Source organism: Gymnoscopelus braueri (genome assembly GCF_963280865.1).
Source record: "Gymnoscopelus braueri genome assembly, chromosome: 15".
Lineage (NCBI taxonomy): Eukaryota > Metazoa > Chordata > Actinopteri > Myctophiformes > Myctophidae > Gymnoscopelus > Gymnoscopelus braueri.
This window is the reverse complement of record NC_137620.1, coordinates 36628531-36648998: the sequence shown is the minus strand read 5'-3', so window position 1 is coordinate 36648998 and position 20468 is coordinate 36628531. Positions and strand designations below refer to the sequence as shown.

Sequence of the window (20468 nt, the reverse complement as noted above, 5' to 3'; positions counted from 1 at the left end):
GACATCAGCCAATTAAGAATGCCTGAACATGCCACAACATAAAATAATTAACAAATACAGTCTGAGGGCAATACTACTGGCCTTTTGTACAGATATACTATCAAAAAACAAATAAACAAAAAACTTGAAACTACAGAATACCAGGTAAATAATGAACCTAGCATCTATAGATACCATGCTATCTAAATTATATTTTTAACATTGTGGTCAAGAAAATCAAGCCAAACTTAAGTAATGAATATAGCTGCAAGCAGCGATAATACGGGGCCAGTGAATGAGAGAGAGAGAGAGACATGGAAACGGAATAGATTGACAGGCTGCAACACTACCTATAGTGCTATAGCTTTGTCCAGGCTGAGGTTGTCTGTTGAAGATAAAAGTGAACCAGTGAAAGCAGCCGATCTACAAGCTCAGAAACACGTTGCTATCTGAAAAGTTTTGAGATTGTAGATCGGCTATTTTCAGAATGAAGTATGTCATACATTGCAAAAACATACCCTCTCAAATAAGCATTTCATGTTATCTTTACTCTTTGCACATGTATTCATTGATACATTCATGTTTTTTGCAATTCAACTTAAATGAGTCTGCATCAAGTGAGGCTTGAACCGGCAACCTTGCAGTCATGAGGCACTCACTTAAGGGAGACCAGAACCAGTGAAAAAAGAATTCACACTAACACTAACACTAAGATCACTCGTTCACAAACCATTTACCAATAGAGAAATTGTATGTCTCCTCGAAACCGAAACCAGTGAAAGCAGCCGATCTACAAGCTCACAAAACGTTGCTAAAAGTTGTGAGATTGTAGATCGGCTATTTTCACAATGAAGTACGTCATACATTGAAAAAACATACTCTCAAATAAGCATTTCATGTTATCTTTACCGTTTGCACATGTATTCATTGATACAGTCATGTTTTGAAAAAGGAGATCACACAGATGATACAGTTTCACGCAAATAGCTGAAAAATCCTGGGTTTAAGTGTTTTTCAAACTGCTCAAAATTGCGGACAATCTAAGGGCGGAGCTTACTGGTCAACGTGATACATGTGTTCCTCATGAGTCAAGGCACATGTGTAAGCAGGTTTAATGGCTGTCGGCCAAACGAGGCAAGACTTTTGCCTGTTTAAAGTTTGCATTTTCAAAAAATCGCTATAGCGCCCCCCTTTGACCAATTGGAGTAAGATTGGTTTCAGTGATATTTGGAATGACCCTCAACATTACCGCAAAGTTTCAAAGAAATGTGAGTCTGCATGTATGTGTTAGGGGCAGATGAATAATTGTCATAAAATTGCAATATTCATTGGCTCATTAAAGCTTCATTTTTTCACTAATGGAAAATCTTTTGCTGCTTGTTTGTCGGCATAGGTCCAAAGTTCATGTGTAAAACGTTTCGTGCAGATTACTCAAAAATCCCAGGAGGAGTTTTTCATATAATTCCAAATGGTGGGAGATCTAAAGGTCAGAGGTCAAAAGTCAGAGTGTGAAAGTTGTTCATCATGAGTAGACGCGTAGATGTGGAGGCTCATGGAGTTATGAAATGTTTCTACTGTAGGCCTACCATTCATCCTAGGATATCATAACACAAGTAAGACGCGCGAACGCTGGAAGCGAACGCAGCTCGAAAATATAGTGTATTTACGGACTTGTAATCCGTGTTATTTTACCGTGATGGGGAGAGAACATTGACATCGTGTGTGTGTGTGTGTATGTGTGTGTGTTTTGCAGGCTGTTGTGCATTTTAATCGGAGCATTGTCTACATTCCTGCACTCTGGCGGCTGCACACAGGCAGTGCACGCACACAGAGACACAGACACACACACACACAACCCGAGCACGGTTTCATAGTAAGCTGCACTTGGGCGGAGGCGCGGCTTCGCCGCGCCTCCTTCCGCGTTCGCAAGCATAGAAAATGTAAGAAAACTGTGGGGCAAAATTCCCCTTTAAGTGCCAAGGTGCAGTCTGAAGAGGTGTGTCTTCAGATTACAGCAGAAAATTGGTAGTGAATGTGTAGTTCTAAATGCAATGGGTAGTTTGTTCCACAGTTTGGGAGCCAGGAGGGAGAAGAGTCTGGGAACGTTCAGACAGCTTCCCTGTGTTGCGGAAGGGGTTGTAGGGTTGGATCAGACTTAGAAGGTATGTTTCTTTGTAGTCCGACATCAGTGTTTTGTACTAGGTACGGGCAGCAACTGGGAGCCAATGGAGGAAGGAATATAATAATATTACATTTAATTTATATTGCACTTAACATTTGAAACACATCTCAAAGTGCTACAATACAGAGTAAAATCATGTGCATTAAAACACATCTAAAAAGAGTCTAAGACCTTTTTTTAATTCACATGGGGGCATAATACCTAGGGGGTAAAACCAGAATAGCTAAACTAAGACTTTGTTCAAAAGGAAAGTTTTCAGTCCTCTATTGAAAACATTGACTGTGGAGCTTTCAGGTTGTCAGAGAGGGCGTTCTACAGTCGAAGGGCAGCTGAGCAGAGTCGCCACCTCACACAGTAGCAGTGTAGCCTCCTCCAAAACAGTAGTAGTCGAGACTGTCAGTGAGTGACTGTCATAGCATTCAGTCAGTCAGTCAGAGAGCAGCAGCACAGGATGGAGCAAACATCACTCTACCTTCTAGTAGTCTGTGAGTAGATATTCACTGTACAATTATTGTAGCTCTGTACCCAATTGCAGCTCTGTCATTTTTCTTCCCCATTCTTCACTATAGGCCTATTATTTGTAAGAATGTGTCTGGATGGGAGGAGGATGATTCATGTGCATTGGGTAGGCATGCAGATTCGGATGATGCCAGAGCCGATCTGTGCATCATGATCTGTACATTGCAGACAGATAGGCAGACAGTCTGCCTAACATTAGCTGCCTCTTCTGAAATAAATCAGGTCACAACTATGGTAGTCATTTTAACTATCCTTTTATAATTTTAAATTCTACCTTATTGTGTTACATGTTGCTGTTTTTAATTATATGGTTTATTCTATATTTCTATTGGTGCCAGCCTTGCTGGCTGGGGCTTCGGGGTGGTAATCGACTGAAACAAAGTGCCCTATTATATATAATTTTGGACCCCCAAAAAACCTTGGGGGCAGCACTGGCAGGTTGTATATGTAAGAAATCCATAGCCTATCAGCTAGTACAGCATTTAAATGCAACATACCGTATCAACTCAAGAGGTTTTATTTCTTTGTTTCTTTCCACATTAACACTAAACTTGTCATTATATCTTGTGAACATTTGTAAATAATGAAGTGTAATACAGCACCCTCACCGAGACAAATTCATCATATTAATATGTAATATGCAAATATAACTTATTGAATTCTGTGTGTGTGTGTGTGTGTGTGTGTGTGTGTGTGTGTGTGTGTGTGTGTGTGTGTGTGTGTGTGTGTGTGTGTGTGTGTCTGTGTATCTGTGTCTGTGTGTGTGTGTGTGTGTGTGTGTGTGTGTGTGTGTGTGTGTGTGTGTGTGTGTGTGTGTGTGTGTGTGTGTGTGTGTTTGTGTGTGTGTGTGTGTGTGTCTCTCTCTCTCTCTCTCTCTCTCTCTCTCTCTCTCTCTCTCTCTCTCTCTCTCTCTCTCTCTCTAGTGGTTAATTCCATGGTGATTGTCTCAACAGAAGTTCAAAACAGTGGTGATGTTATGAGAGGTAAGTCTGTTTGTCTTCTCATAAACTCTTCTAAATTATTATTATATTAGTGAACTGTAACAAGAAATGTATTTTAGATTTTTAACATACGGTACATGATCCAGCGATTAGGAAATCCTCTTGATTCTCTGTCTCTGACCCCCCAGTCTCTCTCAGACTCAGTCCTGACAGGTCTCAGTTCTTTAAATATGAGTCTGTCTTTCTGAGCTGTGAGGACAGACAGTCTAACTCTACTGTCTGGAGAGTGAAGAGGACAAATATCGATACGACTGTCACAGAGTGTGGTGGCACTAGTGACTGGTGGGGGGAGATGAACAACACAGGATGTCTTGTCAAATCCATGGGATATACAGCAACTGGAGGTTACTGGTGTGAGTCTTCAGAGGGAAAGGGCAACACTGTGAATATCACTGTGACTGGTACGTTCAGTTGTATGTATTTTATCTTTTATTGCATGCTTTTCCCCCCTTTTATTCTTGTTTGTTAAAGAGTCTTTCCTGTCAAAACCTCATCACGTTGGGATAGTGTTGTTCAGATTGACATAATCTCAGTCAAATGTTCTGCTATTCTGCTGTTATTTATCATTGTTCAGATGGACCTGTGATCCTGGAGAGCCCTGTACTTCCTGTGATGGAAGGAAGTAATGTCACTCTGCGCTGTAGGACAGAGACTCCCTCTGACCTCCCAGCTGATTTCTATAAAAATGGATCATTCATCAGGACTGAGTCTACACGACAGATGACCATCCACAATGTTTACAAGTCTGATGAAGGATTCTACAAGTGTAACATCTCTGACCGTGGAGAGTCACCAGAGAGCTGGATGGATGTGAGAGGTGAGATAGTTGTGTAGGCTTAACCACATTTTATTTGACCTGCATTCGAGGAGGGATGGGGCCCTGGCCACAGCACCGGCATGAACAGAGTGGTTGGGGTGGTAAGTGAACCATGCAGGGTGGTTAGAATTGTTTTTACATAGGACTGAGAGGGTTTATTTAAATTGTTAATGCTAGTGATTTCTCATCGTCTTTGTCAATAAAAATAGGGTTTATATGTGATAAACAAATTGTCAATAAAAAGAAGGTTATGATTATGTGATAAACAACTTATCAGTCGGGATTCATCCATTGCGTTTATCCAAACAAGAGCAGGCATCTCAGCCCTATCGCTCAGGCTGATATGAGTGCCTTTGTTTGGACTAACTCAGGCTAACCGATCTCCTTGTCTCTCTGTCTCTGATATATAATCTAAAGCTTACTCTCTACTCTAAGCCTAAAAATAGAAATTATGCTTAAAAGACATTTACAGCTCTTTTAAAAGTACAGTGTCTCATTCTGCTTCAGATCCTCCGCCCTTCAATGACAATGACCAAAGAGACACTCCCTCTTCCTCTCTGCCTCCATATTTCCACTATCTGATGTGTGCAGGAGTCTCCATCTTTCTACTGATTCTGGGTCTGTGTTTCTGGAAGAAATGCAGAGGTATGTCAGTGATGTCATTGTTCACACATACAAGAGAAGACAATGATTTGTACTGGCAGCTAACCTGTTCACTTTTCTATTTCCATTGATTGCTCAACCAATTGCTGCAGGCTATAGGACAGACAGACAGAGTGAAGATATGACGTATGTTAATGTGACTAAGAAGCAGGATCATAAACTCAGGGAGAGGAGAGGTACTTTTATATTATATATTACATTACATCTACATTATAATCACTGAACAACTCTACATAAAACATTCTGAGTGAGCAATGTTAATGTTCAAATATTTATGTTATAACTTTTTTTTTAACAGATCCATCTTGTGTCAGGTAAATACAGTATTTATCTCTGTCTATTCATCAACATGACAGCAGCAGAGCATCTTGTTTTCTACTTAATGTCTGCTAAATATCTTTTAATAACAGAGCCATTGAGTCTCAGGGAACCAATCAGGGCTCGGCTGCAGACCAGAGGACCAATCAAAGTGAGGCTGATGATGTGTACTGCCCACTGCAGCATGGTCAGTCTTTGAACCAATTATGGTCGTTAAGGACACTTTTTTTTCCTTTCTTTTGTTAGAGTAGCCAATTATTTTTATCCCCCTTTTTTATCCCCAATTTAGTCGTTATGCCAATTAATTTGCCCTCCCCAACCGGCTTCCCTCCCCGAACACGGGCCAATTGTGTTTGTATTTGTATGTTTGTATGTTTGTTCTGGATTGGCTCTGCCAAGCCGGAAACACCACAGTGATTTGATCCCCTAGACTCCATAGTGGTGGGCAGGTACTTGACCACTATGCCACTCGAATGCCCTTGGTTAAAGACACTTCTTCTAAAGATTTATTTTGGGGGTTTTTATGCCTTTATTATTGATAGGACAGTAGGATGACAGGAAATGGGGAGAGAGAGATGGGGAGTGACCCGCAGCAAAGGCCATCGGGATCGGGACTCAAACCCGCAACACGCTGTCAGGCTACATTGTAGCATAGGTGCCCGGACCGCTACGCCAGCAGTCCGGGCCGGTTAAAGGCACTTCTGACAACTGCTTCTATTTTTTTATCTAAATGAATGTTTAACAACTAAAATAAAGCATCTTAAGTGATTAAACAATGAATGTCCTTTTTGGAAGTACATAAAAGCATGTCTGTTTTGTCTTTGCTTTTCCTAATTGGCAGACTGAATCATGTTTGAAATAACACAAATAAGAAACACTATTTATTTGTTTACCTTTAGGCGACCAAAGCATGTATGGAGTAATCCAGCACTCAGATGACTATGAAAATGGTATACATTATATTAAAGATCAAATCCAGTGATTTTAATCTCAGTTAGTTTGGTTTTTAGTTTTGGTTTCATAACTTCTTTGCATTTGACCCATCAGTGTCCAGTCCCAGGGTGCGCTCAGGGAGCAGTTAGGAGTTCAGTGTCTCTCTCAGGGAAACTTCAACATGAAGCCAGGAGGAGCCGGGAATCGAACCGAGGACCTTCCGAGAGTTCAGCACACTACTGCCTGTCACACACACCACTGTGAGGAGTAGACGTGATACTGACACGCACGCACGCACGCACGCACGCACGCACGCACGCACGCACGCACGCACGCACGCACGCACAGACACACACACACCACACACACACACCACACACACACACGTATAGAATCAAAAGAGATTGAGCCCTTATGATTATGTATGTTTATAATTATTTTACTATACCTTTGTTTATAGAATTATGTTTTTTAGGTTGGTGATGTAGGGAGTGAAAGTCAGGGCTTCATGTAAATACTTGTGTAATAATACCTCGTGTTTAGCTTGCTCACTGTAAATTGCTCTGGATTAGTTAAGAGCGTCTGCTAAATGCCTCAATTGTAAATTGTAATAATGTTGTGTTGACTTTGGTAATAATGTGTGAGATATCAATACAGTTTTCATTTAATGGGTTTTGGCATACTGTATGCATCAAATAGAGGCAATATTGAAAATTTTCCTTATTTTCAATCCTTTAAATTTCACATCTGTACTTGCGTAAATATTCCTCATGAATCAGTATAAACTATGTAAATTTTTTGTCCATACAAATAATTTGTATTGTAGATAATTTGTAAATCATTGTATAATACATATTTTTGTATTGATTCGAATGCTTCCTGCTTCTGTCTGTGAATTATATTCTTTGCATTATCTTTGGTTGTGAGTGTTGTCAATGCAAGCAACATCGCACTTAATTGTCTTTAACTAATCAGAGCTGCAAACCGTTGGACTTGGAACTATTAGAGGCAAGAGTGCTCTATATATGGTCCCAATCAGAATCAAGTATTCCACAATGGTGTGTAATAAAGCTATAGGATTTTTCTACATAATGTTACATTTTGTGTTGTATGATTTTTATTGTTTTAATAGATGGAGATTTTTCAGTTGAGTGAAGAAGGAGAGCCTGAGGAAGAGTGCACAGTTACAGCTTTTCTTATAGCAAACCCATCCGCACCCCCACCTTTCGGAACAAACAAGTTTGAAGTTTCTCTGTGCAAGTGGCTATTGTTTTTAGGTATTTAAACATCTACGTATATTAACCACAGCAGCAAACAGTTCTATGAAAACAAAGCCTATCAACTATGAGCTCAGTGGTCTATGTAGCTGTTGCATCCTGTATAGGTGCTCTGTGGTTTTAAGGTGTAAAAAAAACATAAAACAAACTCAATTTCTGTTCTCTGCTGCAGTCCTCATGAACACTCACCATGTGTTATACTGCTTCATGTTTGTAAGTATGTATACAGTATATAACATAATAATTTTCCTGACGCTGTTGTGGAATGTGTGCATGCATTTGCATTTTTGTCCATACAAATAATTTGTAATGTAAAAATGTAATGTAAAAAAAAATATATATATATTTTTTTTTATTGATTCGAATGTGTCCTGCTTCTGTCTATGAATTATAATAATTGCAGGTAATTAGTCATTTGTAATTACGAGGATAATTAGAAAAATACAAGGATAATTAGAATTGTCTATCCATCAATCTATCATCAATCTATCACGTTTTTAGTGGAAGATTGAAAAAGTGGGGCTAAAACCAGGTGTAATGTTACTCTGACAGGACGCTTCCAACATCAAAACCACCACAGCACATTATGATACCAACTCAACACACAAACCCTACATTGAATATATCGTTTTTGAAATGACTTTGTTTCATGATTTAATAACAAATCCAAGAAACATTACATTTTTATCATACAATTTAAAATGTTTGGGGTAGAACAAGTACATTTATTCAACCATTCAATCAATACATGTTATTCATATAGTGATAAATTACAAGTTGTCTCAAGACATTTCATTTGTAAAGCAGGTCAAGACCATTCTGTTACAGAGACCCTGACCCAACATTCCCCCAGGAGCAAGCACTTATCAGGTCTTGGCAGTCTAAGCCTACAGCAACATACAGTAACTGAATGTTATCCCAGGCCAGCCCTAACATTCTTGCCTCTCTACTACCTAAATGTATAGATTGAAGTTTACTTATTGTATGTAAAAGACTAGATAACCCAAAGAACCATTAGAGAATGTATATTTGGTCCTAATCAGAATCAAGTATTCAACAATGGTGTGTAATAAAGCCATAGGATTTTTCTACATAATGTTACATTTTGTGTTGTATGATTTTTATTGTTTTAATAGATGGAGATTTTTCAGTTGAGTGAAGAAGGAGAGCCTGAGGTAGAGTGCACGGTTACAGTTAGCAAACCCATCCGCAGCCCCACCTTTTGGAACAAAAATTGTCTCTGTGCAAGTGGCTATTTTTTTTATATTGAAACATCTACGTATATTAACCACAGCAGCAAACAGTTCTATGGAAACAAAGCCTATCAACAATGAGCTCAGTGGTCTATGTAGCTGTTACATCCTGTATAGGTGCTCTGTGGTTTTAAGGTGTAAAAAAACATAAAACAAACTCAATTTCTGTCCTCTACTGCAGTCCTCATGAACACTCACCATGTGTTATACTGCTTCATGTTTGTAAGTATGTATACAGTATATAACATAATTATTCTTCTGACGCTGTTGTGGAATGTGTGCATGCAATGACTAATTTCACTAACGGTTAAAGGATGTTTGTGTAACCAACAACCAGTAAGCGACTAGTCTAAAATTAAGGGAAAACTGAAATAAATTTCAATTTATAAAGCCAAACATCAATGGGGAAAAAAATATGATGCTAGTTCTTTCAATATGAGTTTCTGTCACTGTCAGTGACCTGTGAGGTATAAGATGGACGCCATGATGGCTGTATGATACAAGAAAGTATCTCTGTCTGAGATGAAATTATAAAATGCTCCTGTACCATCCTCTACCCACAGGGTTACCCAAACACTGGGTCAGGACCCATTTTTGGGTCTCTGACCCATTTTTATCGGTTGTGAGTAAATATATCCTTTTTTAACATTTACAACATATTTGTTTTTAATTATTATTTCAAATGATTCAAAAAATATACTTTAAAAAGTAAAACAAATTCCAAGAATTTCAGAAGTGTCCAAAAAAATCTAAACAATTCCCATAAATGTAAAACTTAATTTTACAATTACAATTTTATAATTAACTGAATTGTGAAAATAGCAGATCTCCAAGCTCCCAGCGTGTCACATCCTCACATGAGCTTGTAGATCGGCTATTTTTTTGGTCAACATCACAGTTCATGGTCAAGACAAGCATGAATACATTGAAGCCCATGCACTGCGCAATGGTGTGGCCATTTCAGTGAATGAATGCCATGAGTGTTGTGTTATCGTTGTGTTAACAAAGTAAGTTTAACCTCATAGTATGTGAGTTTTAAGCTGTGAGTGTAAGGTACTTTCTCAGTAAGAGAAATCACCACAAAGCGTCATGAGGGTGGGTGGGATTCTGTTTCAGGTCTTGTGGTTTCCTGTCTTCAGGTGGAGAGAGCATGTTGGCACCCAGCCATGTTGAACCCACTGCTTTAGACAAGACTAACATGATGAACATCAAGGCTGATAATCTGATCCATCAACATAGCTGTGTGTACGTCTGGGTTATTAAATGAATATGTCTGAATCCTCTGTTGTACTCTGACAAAAAATAATAACTAGTAATTAGTCCATTATCCAATGCACTAATTACTACAATTAGCATTTGAATTACCGTTTTCCACAAATAAACTTACCGGCATCGTGTTCATGTGACTGGGTATTACACACATAGTAACTGTCTCATAATGGATAATAATATTACTACTACTAATATACTATAGGAGTAGCATTTAAGTACACGGTGCAGTATGCAGTTGAGACAGAGTGTAGAGTATTAATATGTTTATGAATAAACTACAAAGTGTGATGTAAATATTCTACACAAAATATGGGCTTCCCGTTCCATCACCTGGCAGTGTCATGATCAGGGATCCTCGTGTTCCCCGGTCTTTGTCTTAATAAACTCTTTGAAACCTACTGGTTCTTTGTCACGTAAAAGGGAACCAGAAATTTAATTTTAGCCTTAGGCAAAGACATAATGGAACTAGACATTGGTCTGAAAGCCCATAAAAACAGAGCACTTCGGTGGTCTACAACACTGATATTGAATCATGGGGTGATCATGATACTAGGTGAAGGCTGTCGTGTCTCATTTAGGCCACTAGATGTCACAAGGGACCTTTTTCACCCCAATGGCAAACATCCTAACCTTGAGGTTCCTGGCCTCATGAGGTCACAGTTATGTTCTTCTCCATCATCATGAGTCTGGTCAGGCAGCCCTACACTAAAACTCTGAACAGTCACTGAGACATTTTTTTTTTAAATTTTGTTCTTCATAATTCATCATAGTGGATTCATTAGGATGTATATTGTGTGATTATGCTATAAATGCCTACCATGGCAATTATTATTTTTCTTTTTTACATCACAGCATGTTTCGATTTCGGTGGGGCGTAGTTTGTCAAGCCGGTCTCTAGAGCGGACACGGAAACGGTTTGCCGTATTATATTATTTATATTTATAAAATTTAATCAAAAACAACAAATAGAAGTGTGTTGAACAGGTATGTTCTCCTTTTAATCTCTCATGCTTTGAGCAGCTAGTGTCATCAATACAAGTGGCACTGCGCGTGACATAAAACGAATGTGTAAAACCCCCAAATCACACATGTCCTGTGCTATGGCAGTATGTCCACATTTCCATACACAACAATAAGGCATGAAAAAATGTATTAAACACACTGAAGAATGAATGCATCAATGAATGAATGAATGAATGAACGAATGCACAAACTAGCAAACTAATGAACAAACAAACAAATACACAAATAAGTAAGTAAGTAAATCAATAAATACATCTAAATCTCGATGCATGTGAACTGTCATAAAAGGGAACAGAAAGGATAAGGGTGTCCGTGCAAAAAATGGCCACATAATAAAAAGACCATGTGACACCAGAAATACCTTTGACCTCTGTCTGAGTTCAGTTACCCCACAGACATCAAACGGTGACAGAAGATTGCAACATCAGCCATAAGTGCATAATATCAGATTATGCCACATATACTGTAAATACTGCCCTTAGAGAAAACACCACCCCATACAAGATTTGTGTTGTTAAACTGTTTCAGATTTCTGCATCAAATCCATGACTACTTAGAGAGAGAGCGTGTCTCTGTGCAAGGTTGCTGTCATCTGACCAAATGCCATGTGTCCCACTCCCAGCTGGATTTTAGGACAGAACCAGCGATAGGCCTCCAGGGATCCACACAGTGTCGCTCTGCACCAGCGGACGCAGCACCACATCCACAGGCCTCCATGGCTATTATTACTGCTATTATAACTTCTACTAGTAACCTAAAGCTATCACTTGTAAAACTGTAGGCCTACTACTACAACTACTTCTATTACTACTAATAATAATAATGATTGAGTACAAAATGGATTTATAAAATATTGTAATAACAAAATCCTACATGTGCAAAAGGTTCAAGTAGTAATTGAGCAGTGACCAATCCCCATGAGTCACCCACCAACAAGCATTGCTGAACAGCTTTAATTGATTAACAGACGCACAGTTTGCGTCTGTGACCACAAGCGAGTAGCCTAAATATTTATGATGTTTATTAATTATTTTATTTTATTTTATTTGAATTATATTTCACTACAGTTGACCTATGTTGCATTATATATGACAATGTGTTGTTTATGAAAATGTTGACTATAGCGCCTTTAAGTCTAAACACTAAATAGCTAAATACTGTATTGACGTTAATTGTTTGTTTATTTGATGTTACTTTGTGTAGAACCACACACACACACACACACACACACACACACACACACACACACACACACACACACACACACACACACACACACACACACACACACACACACACACACACACACACACACACACACACACACCACCCTGTAAATTGTGCTTGTGCATATATCAAGTAAAAACCCTAAAAGGACACCTCATATTGTTGGCTACAGAGCTTGAATCAATCCTTCAATACAACACATAAATTACTATCATGGCCTGCAATGTCTCCCATTGTGTCAGGTGTAAATATTTGATGATGTCGTCATTTGCAGTTAGTGGGCTGGTCATCTTGACTGACAGCTGTCATGTCAGATGTTAACCACCAGGGTTTAAATCCATTAAGGTGTTGTCTGAATTTACTGGACCTAGATGTGTGTGTGTGTGTGTGTGTGTGTGTGTGTGTGTGTGTGTGTGTGTGTGTGTGTGTGTGTGTGTGTGTGTGTGTGTGTGTGTGTGTGTGTGTGTGTGTGTGTGTGTGTTTGCTTCCGCAGTTTTCCAGTATTACAAGTAGGGGGGGAAAACTACATTTTTACATTTCATATTTTTATTTGATTTTCATCAATGCAGGTTAAACAACTAGATAATGCACACATTTCTTCTAATAAACATAAACAATACAGAACCCATATTATGGTATGATTTCAGAAACTGATCACCATCTTTCACCTTGTTTAATAACTTTGTTTTACTTATTAACCACTTAAACCACCAGTTATTCTGGGAAAACCGCTGCAGAAAATTGCAGATCGATAAGCGCACAACTCATCATGATCTTGTCGTTCGGCTATTTTCAGCAACGATATTGAATATAAAGCGAAAACAACACTAGTATAGAGCCCTGAGGGACTCTGCTCAACAAGGTATGCGGTTTAAGTGGTTAATAAAGAACACCTTGAAACTTGAAACTTTCAAACAAACAACACACAATACACAGAACCTTTCTATACACACATAATATGCACATCAGAGACATTTGGCAAAGAGATTTGGCATCATCAAAGAGATTTCATAGATTTTCCACTGATTCCATTATAGTCATTTGATTAGGTAGTTCAGTATATTGGATTGACCAATATATTGGATCATTAAATACAGCAGTGGTTCCTAAACATTTTAGCTCAAGACCCAAAAGAGAAATTAGACGTTTGCCCGGTACCCAAACTAGTGAAAATAGCAGATCTACAAGCTCAAAACGTGTTGCTTCGCGTCGCGTTGCGAGCTTCTGGATCTGCTATTTTCACTACTTCTTAAAAGTTTTTTAAATGTATTGACTTTTTTTTTTACTTTTGAAATAAATGTACCAAACAAAAAAGGGGATATTTACTCGCGACCCATAAAAATTGGTCCGCGACCCAAACATGGGTCCCGACCCACTGTTTGGGAAACATTGATATACAGTATATCAGGCATATACTGTACAGTAAATGTTTGTTTCAAAATAGATAAGTATGTACATTGTTGATAAAAGATCTTACTTATCCAATTCATTCTTTTCACATGTACAGTATTTTGAATTTATAAAGAAAATGTCAATCATATTAACTGCCAGAGGTATTTTCATATTTTTTTAGCCAGTGCCAGAGTTTTTCATTGAAAAAAAAAAAGTACTCAGGAGCCGAGATACAGAATTTTTAAGTTTTAAGTTAACAAGGAAGTGGATAGGAGTCTAGATCTTTGACAAATCATATCTCCTTGGTCTTTGGGTCAAATTGGATATATATATATTTTTTTCACTTCACGTAGATCTACGCGATTGGCACGTGGCGGCTTTAAATAGGTTCGCGTGGATCTACGTGATTGGCAGTGAATCAGAGTGCTTAAAGCGCTTCAAATGCAAAATAGGATAAACAATAAACAAGTCTGTCTAGAATGAATGACACATGTACAGACAGTGGATGACATTAGGGTACAGAGGTCATTACATTAATTGTGGATATCGTAATCTTTGAGAGAAAAAATAATTGATTGATATCAGCCTTCCTGGGGGTACAATTTAGTTGTCTGAGTCATACTGTATATATGACCAGCAGGTGCTTAAGAAAGCATCTTAGGGCACACAGCTCTCACCCCCTAAATCCTGAATATGAATTCTTGCCTTCCGGCCAAAGGTTAAAGACCCCTGCAGCTAAAAACAATAGGTACACATTCTCATTTGTACCTACTTCCATTCGTGCCATCAATAATAGCAGCAGGAGGAGGTAGCTATGAGTAGCTATTATTATCTGGATCTTGTGATTATGTCTATGTCTATGTGTGTCTTGTGTATTTATGTATGTTTACTGTGTGTTTCTTACTATCTGCTGTAACATAAATTGCCCAGTTTGGGACATAATAAACTTGAACTTGAACTTGAACTTCCTGTTCTCCAAAATGTTGTAATTGGCCTACAGATAAAACCATATCGGATGACCGGAAATAGATATCAATGAATATTAATTGATTGAAATATAAATTGTCTTTATAAAAGCATTAAATATTAGGATTGTTTACTGTGGACTGTAATACTTCTTGCTTCCTGTTGCTATCTGTCCATCTGTTAAGCTCATTTAACCATCAAACACAAATCAACACATATTCACACAAACATTACAAAGTGGTGACTTAATGCTTAAAGAATTCAAAATAAGAATAAAATAGTTGAATGCCAGGTATTGGGGCTGCAACTAATAATTATGGTCATAATCAATACATCTGTAGGTTATGTTAACCATAATTTGATTAATGTGTATTCATTTAGAATTTAGATCATACAATGACAGTAAAATAAAGTGATAAATAATGCTAAATGCTTATCACAAGTTACCTGAACCCAAACAGACATATATCTTAATGTTTATACCAAAAACATACATACATTTTTTTATTAATTAATCGTGGAACGAAGACAAAGGTTTAGCTGTAAATTGCATTTACCTCCACCTGAGCAAATTACTAACACTAATATAAAAGTAAAACAAAACAGTAACAACAGTGATTAATATGGAAATCAAATTTGTAAATAATAAATCAAAAGGAATAATAACGTACACCTAAAGCTTCAAAATTAAAACAACTATAAGCATTGTCTGAGAGGATGTCTTATGGCTGTTTAGTATTAAGTAAAGGAGAGAGAGAGAGAGAGAGAGAGAGAGAGAGAGAGAGAGAGAGAGAGAGAGAGAGAGAGAGAGAGAGATAGATAGAGAGATAGATAGATAGATAGATAGATAGATAGATAGATGTCACTGCAGTCCTACACTACAGAGAAGAAGAGGGTTGCGGTTCATACTTAACAGCTATACCTCACAACTATCCCTTACACCTGGAACACCCCGGAAGCATCAACTCAGCCTTCAGTATAGTAGCAGTATTGGTACAACAGCATCTTGCAAGTGTCTGCTGTCAACAACAGACAGTGCTCCTGCTGGACCGTGCAACAGCAGGCCTGTACAGTAAATATATTTCTACCCTGAGTTTGCCTTGCCAATATTTACTTACTGCCCTTTATGCACATTGGCAAGTAGGGCATAGGAGTTATTTTTCTTCTAGGTGACTGGGTTGTTAGCCCTGGGGACTAATGGATCGCACTTTGTTAGGCCTCTCTACCCTTTGACCTGCTTGACATTGGTGAACCTACCAGGAGATTATGCTTCCATTGATATAGATATTTGGGTCATCAAGGCACACAAGCCTCCCAACCGCGCCAAGGTGTCAATCCTTCGGGAGGTGTCATCGAGCATATGGGATGTACGCCCCAGATGACGTTAAGCGACGTCATTGATTAGCAACATAAACATTTTGTGGGGAAATACATAGAAGATTCTATTTTCTACCACTCTAAATCATTTGCCACTCTATATCGTTTTCCTTTAAGACTGGGACAAAATATAACTGTGCACACAGTCACACACTCTGACCCAAAGCTCTTTCTGAATCCAATGTGTACCGTGTCAACTGTGGTTACATGAGCCAATTCATTCTTAATTAAATTAATCCAATTTACGATTAATCACGGACAAGATGTCTTGTTTACTTCACATGATAAAGATTGTTTCTGACTTGTACAAAGAAAGCAACAATTTTATCAGAATATAATACTCCTGCATTTATGTTATTAAATGGAAGAAGGCTTGTGATCACACAGTGCACCAGCCATGTTCCGGGGGAGTATTCTCCTTTGATGAGACAGAGCACAATTCTTTGTTTTACAGGCATTGAAACAAAGGTGAAAATGAAGCAGTTATAATCGGAATCCAGAACATGTCTTTTCTCTTCAAGGTGTATTCATAGTCTTGCACTGAGCCCGGAGAACTCTCGTTTCCCAATGAGTCTCACCTTGATCACATGAATTCCATTGTGAAGAGTCTCAGTACATCATAACATGTTGCAAAGCTCCAGTGGTGGAAGAAGTACTCAGATATTTTACCTATGTAAGTAAAAGTAGCAATACCACAATATAAAAATACTCTGTCACAAGTAAAAGGCCTGTGTTCAAAATGTTACTTGAGTAAAAGTACAAAAGTATTGGCATCAAAATAAACTTAAAGAACCAAAAGTAAAAGTACTAAAATGTTTGAAAATATCTACATGCTCACAACGCGTCGTGAGGCGTTGAGAGCTTGCAGATCGGCTATTTTCAAATAGCCTTTGTATAAAATAGGGCTAAAGTGGTTAATGTATGTTTTATAATGTAATAATTTATATCTGCAAAGTAACTAATAACTAAAGTTTTCAAATAATTGTAGTGGAGTAAGAGTACAATATTTGCCACTGAGATGTAGTGGAGTAGAAGTAAAAGTATTGAAAATCGTAAAAAAAAAAAGTAAAAAAAACTCAAACGTGTACTTACAGTACTTGAGTAAATGTACTTAGTTACTTTACACCGCTGCAAAGCATGTGACCTACACTACTTTGCTTTGAAGTGTGCTAACATCAGACACAAATATCATGGGGAACTGGGTTTGTTTTAATAATGTTTCCACAGCAGCAGTCTACAAAACATACGCGTTTTGGCACGCAGGCCTTCGCCAGTGTTAGACTGACGAAGGCCTGCGAGCCGAAGCGCGTCTGTTTGGTAGACTGCTGCTGCGGAAACATTATTAAAAAAGAAGACTTCTACAGAGAGTGCGGAATGTATCTTCTTTTTAAGTTTTTTCAGATTCTGCACCCAGAATGTTCAAGAACTTCTTCAGACTGTCCTGAAGTTGAGCGAGCCTTTCCTTTGAAGTGAACTGGGTTTGCTGCCATGAACCAAGCCTTAGATTAGCTTACACAGGGTCACAGAGGACTGTGGGTAAACCTCGACCCCAACATGGAGTGACTTTGTGAATTCATTCCTGAAGCGGTGCAGGAGTGTGGTCTTGCCAAAGGACACTTTGTAGAAGGCCAGAGTGCCAGCTGACCAGTCCAGATACACTCCATGACGACCAGACCGGGAACACTTACGGGATATGTTGACTTTCTCGCCATTATGTGAAGCGAAGCAACCCTCGTCAGAGCACATCACACTCCAGGACTTGTCGTTGGAGCCCAGTCGGCTGGCATTCTTCTTTCCTTCCCCTTTGATTGCTGCGTACGTTATGCCGATGTTACATGGTTTGGAGGCCTCTACCTCCCAGTAGCAGCGATCCCTCAGCTCCTCTTTGCTCAGCACCTGGCAGACAGACTGGAATCTTTGTGGGAGATCAGGGTATGATTGCTCCTCTTTCACCCAGGTCACCTTTCTGTTGTCCTCAGACAGAAGGAGGTTTTTAGGAGCGGTTCTTGGATCCAGGGTAAGCTCAGAGGCATCTGAAAATACAAAACATTGTTCAGTTTTCTGACGTAAAAGGGAGCATTCTATCATCCCCAGGGGAGGGGAAATTATTACAATTCTGCTTTCACCTAGCTGATGGCTGTTTAGATGTCTCAGATAAGCGCTCGGAGAAAAGTTGCTTTGCTCAGGGACACGGGTTAAGTGTGTGGCTCAGCGACACATCCTGTAGAATGGTTGAACCAGCGACCTTCTGATTACCAGACGGCCTCTACCCACAAACCTACGGCTGTTTTCTAAAGAGTGTAATGCCTCAACTCCTACAATTCAAAGTGCTTGTCAGAGTGGGGGGTCCCCAGTTCAAATTTTTTTTTTCCAAAGTTTTGGTTAATGAGTCATCGATAAGATCACTTGTAACACTTAACTATGCCGTATAAATATTTAATAGATCACAAACAAGCTATTGTACGCTACTTACTAAGGTGTTGTTAAGGTGACACAGTTAATGCAAAAACAATATAAATAGCAAACCATTTTACAACTACAAGTAACTAAGACACCAGGCAAGACAAAGAAACCATGCATGCATTTCAATACATTTTAGATCATGTCTCTGCTCCGCCTTAACCATCCCTTTCGGGAAGTTTTAAAAGAATCATAGGAACTGTTACTCTTAAGGTCTGTAGGTAACTCATTCCATGCCACAGTTGCTGTGTGCTTGAATGTACAATGTTTCTATTAATAGTCCTGATCCCTGACCCTGAAGGTCTGTTATTGATGACTGACATTTCAGCACAATCATGAGTACATTTTAGCTTTCACCTTGAATCTGTATGATTTATTAAGGGCCTGGTAGATATTCATTAATGAAAGTATTATTACAGTATGTACTTTCAGTGCTTGGTGTGACAATTAAATATGTCTCAATACTTTGAGCGCAGTTACAATGGATCCCACTGATTCCATTGTTAAACTCTATACTACTGTAGATCCTCTTTTATTTCCCTCTACAACACATTTCTTTGCCGAAACTAGCCATTCTACAAGCTCACAATGCATTGCGTTGTGAGGGCTTGTGAACTTGTAGATAATTTTCGCTGAATATTAGCCCAAGAATAGGGATGCCAGAGTTCATGTAGTTAAATATCCGGTTGTCTGATTGTTAAATGTTATAGATACAGTTAGGTTTCCATGGATACTTGCATTTCTTAAAGCCTGGTCTGATGCGGTGAGGTCCTCCATGTTCCACACTGTGGAGAACATCAAAAACATATTTTTTAATATTCAACATACACTAGTTATTTTAATCACCATTATAATAACGTGTGTTAATAAACATGTCTGAATGATGCCTGCCACACTGGACCCATGGCAATTTGCATATCATCAAAACAGATCCACGGCGATGCAATTGCTATGGATCACACTGACCCCTCTCTCACCTGGAGGTGAGCAACAGTTTTGTATGAATGCTGCTTTTGGACTACAGCTCGGCATTCAAAACAATATTTCCTGCCAAGCTTTAAACAAAGCTCAGAGTTCTGGGTCCACACCCGACCATGTTCAACTGTCAGGGGGATTGGTCCCAAGTGACATCATTGATGGGGAATCCAAGCTAAGAAGCTGCAGGCTTTCTATTCCTGGGAAGCTAGCATACTATAATAGAAGCCATTGTTCTTGTATTAATAAAAAATCGAATTAAACATTTTAAATCTTGTTTGAAATGACCAAACCTGCCTAGTGCCTACCGATGATGTCACTGGTAGGCGGGCTGTCCACAGCCCTCCTCTGATACACAGACCGAGTAGATACAAATTGTACCATGATATAATGATAATTAGTGAGGACAAATTTATATGAAAAATTGGTGAAGTTGTCCTTTAAGTAATAATGAATAAAATGTAGATTGCAGTATTTTAATGCACTTTCTAATTAAAAATTAATATAGATTATATATGACTGTAAAATGAAAACTGTACTTTCCTGTAAATTACGTATGAGAGTCTAAAGTACACAAAATATGCTTGACTGTAATTTACTTGAGTTTGAGGCCTGGAATGTTCTTCAGTTCAGACATGCTCACTCCATCTCCAAGGTGATTGTAGCTCAGGTCAAGCTCTCTCAGACAGGAGGGGTTGTCTCTCAGAGCAGAAGCCAGGTGTGTACAGCCTTTCTCTGTGACCTGACAGCCTGACAGGCTACACAAATACAAGTTTAAATTATTCAAAAAAATAATAATTATTAGTTCAAATTTTGTTTCAATACTATGGTATA

General features: G+C 38.6%; 2 protein-coding genes across 4 annotated transcripts in view; one reads left to right on the top strand and one right to left on the bottom strand.

Annotated features, from left to right (window-relative positions):
* Positions 1–2580: 2580 nt before the first annotated feature.
* LOC308102482 (uncharacterized protein) lies at positions 2581–7284 on the top strand. Its single transcript, XM_080452227.1, has 10 exons — positions 2581–2646; positions 3604–3663; positions 3810–4082; positions 4256–4498; positions 5006–5143; positions 5254–5337; positions 5460–5475; positions 5572–5666; positions 6379–6429; positions 6527–7284. The coding sequence occupies exons 1-10, from the start codon at positions 2613–2615 to the stop codon at positions 6559–6561; spliced, it is 1029 nt and encodes a 342-aa protein (XP_080308353.1). The 5' UTR covers positions 2581–2612; the 3' UTR covers positions 6562–7284.
* Positions 7285–13000: 5716 nt separating this feature from the next.
* LOC308102481 (protein NLRC3-like) overlaps positions 13001–20468 on the bottom strand; it is a 79000-nt gene continuing 71532 nt past the window's right edge. For all 3 annotated transcript variants that reach the window (XM_080452224.1, XM_080452226.1, XM_080452225.1), the window contains 3 exons: positions 20234–20392; positions 19398–19444; positions 13001–18232 (listed from right to left, as the gene is read on the bottom strand). In XM_080452224.1, coding sequence (XP_080308350.1) covers positions 17700–18232; positions 19398–19444; positions 20234–20392 — 739 coding nt within the window. In that variant the 3' untranslated portion in view covers positions 13001–17699. The remainder of the gene's footprint in view (positions 18233–19397; positions 19445–20233; positions 20393–20468) is intronic.

What these genes read in the sequence shown, in the direction of transcription:
- LOC308102482 (XM_080452227.1), top strand. Translation starts at nt 2,613, where the DNA reads ATGGAGCAAACATCACTCTACCTTCTAGTAGTCT. An exon ending in ACTCTACCTTCTAGTAGTCT is followed by an intron (nt 2,647 to 3,603) that starts GTGAGTAGATAT and finishes CTCTCTCTCTAG; the next exon opens with TGGTTAATTCCATGGTGATT. An exon ending in TTTCTGGAAGAAATGCAGAG is followed by an intron (nt 5,144 to 5,253) that starts GTATGTCAGTGA and finishes CAATTGCTGCAG; the next exon opens with GCTATAGGACAGACAGACAG.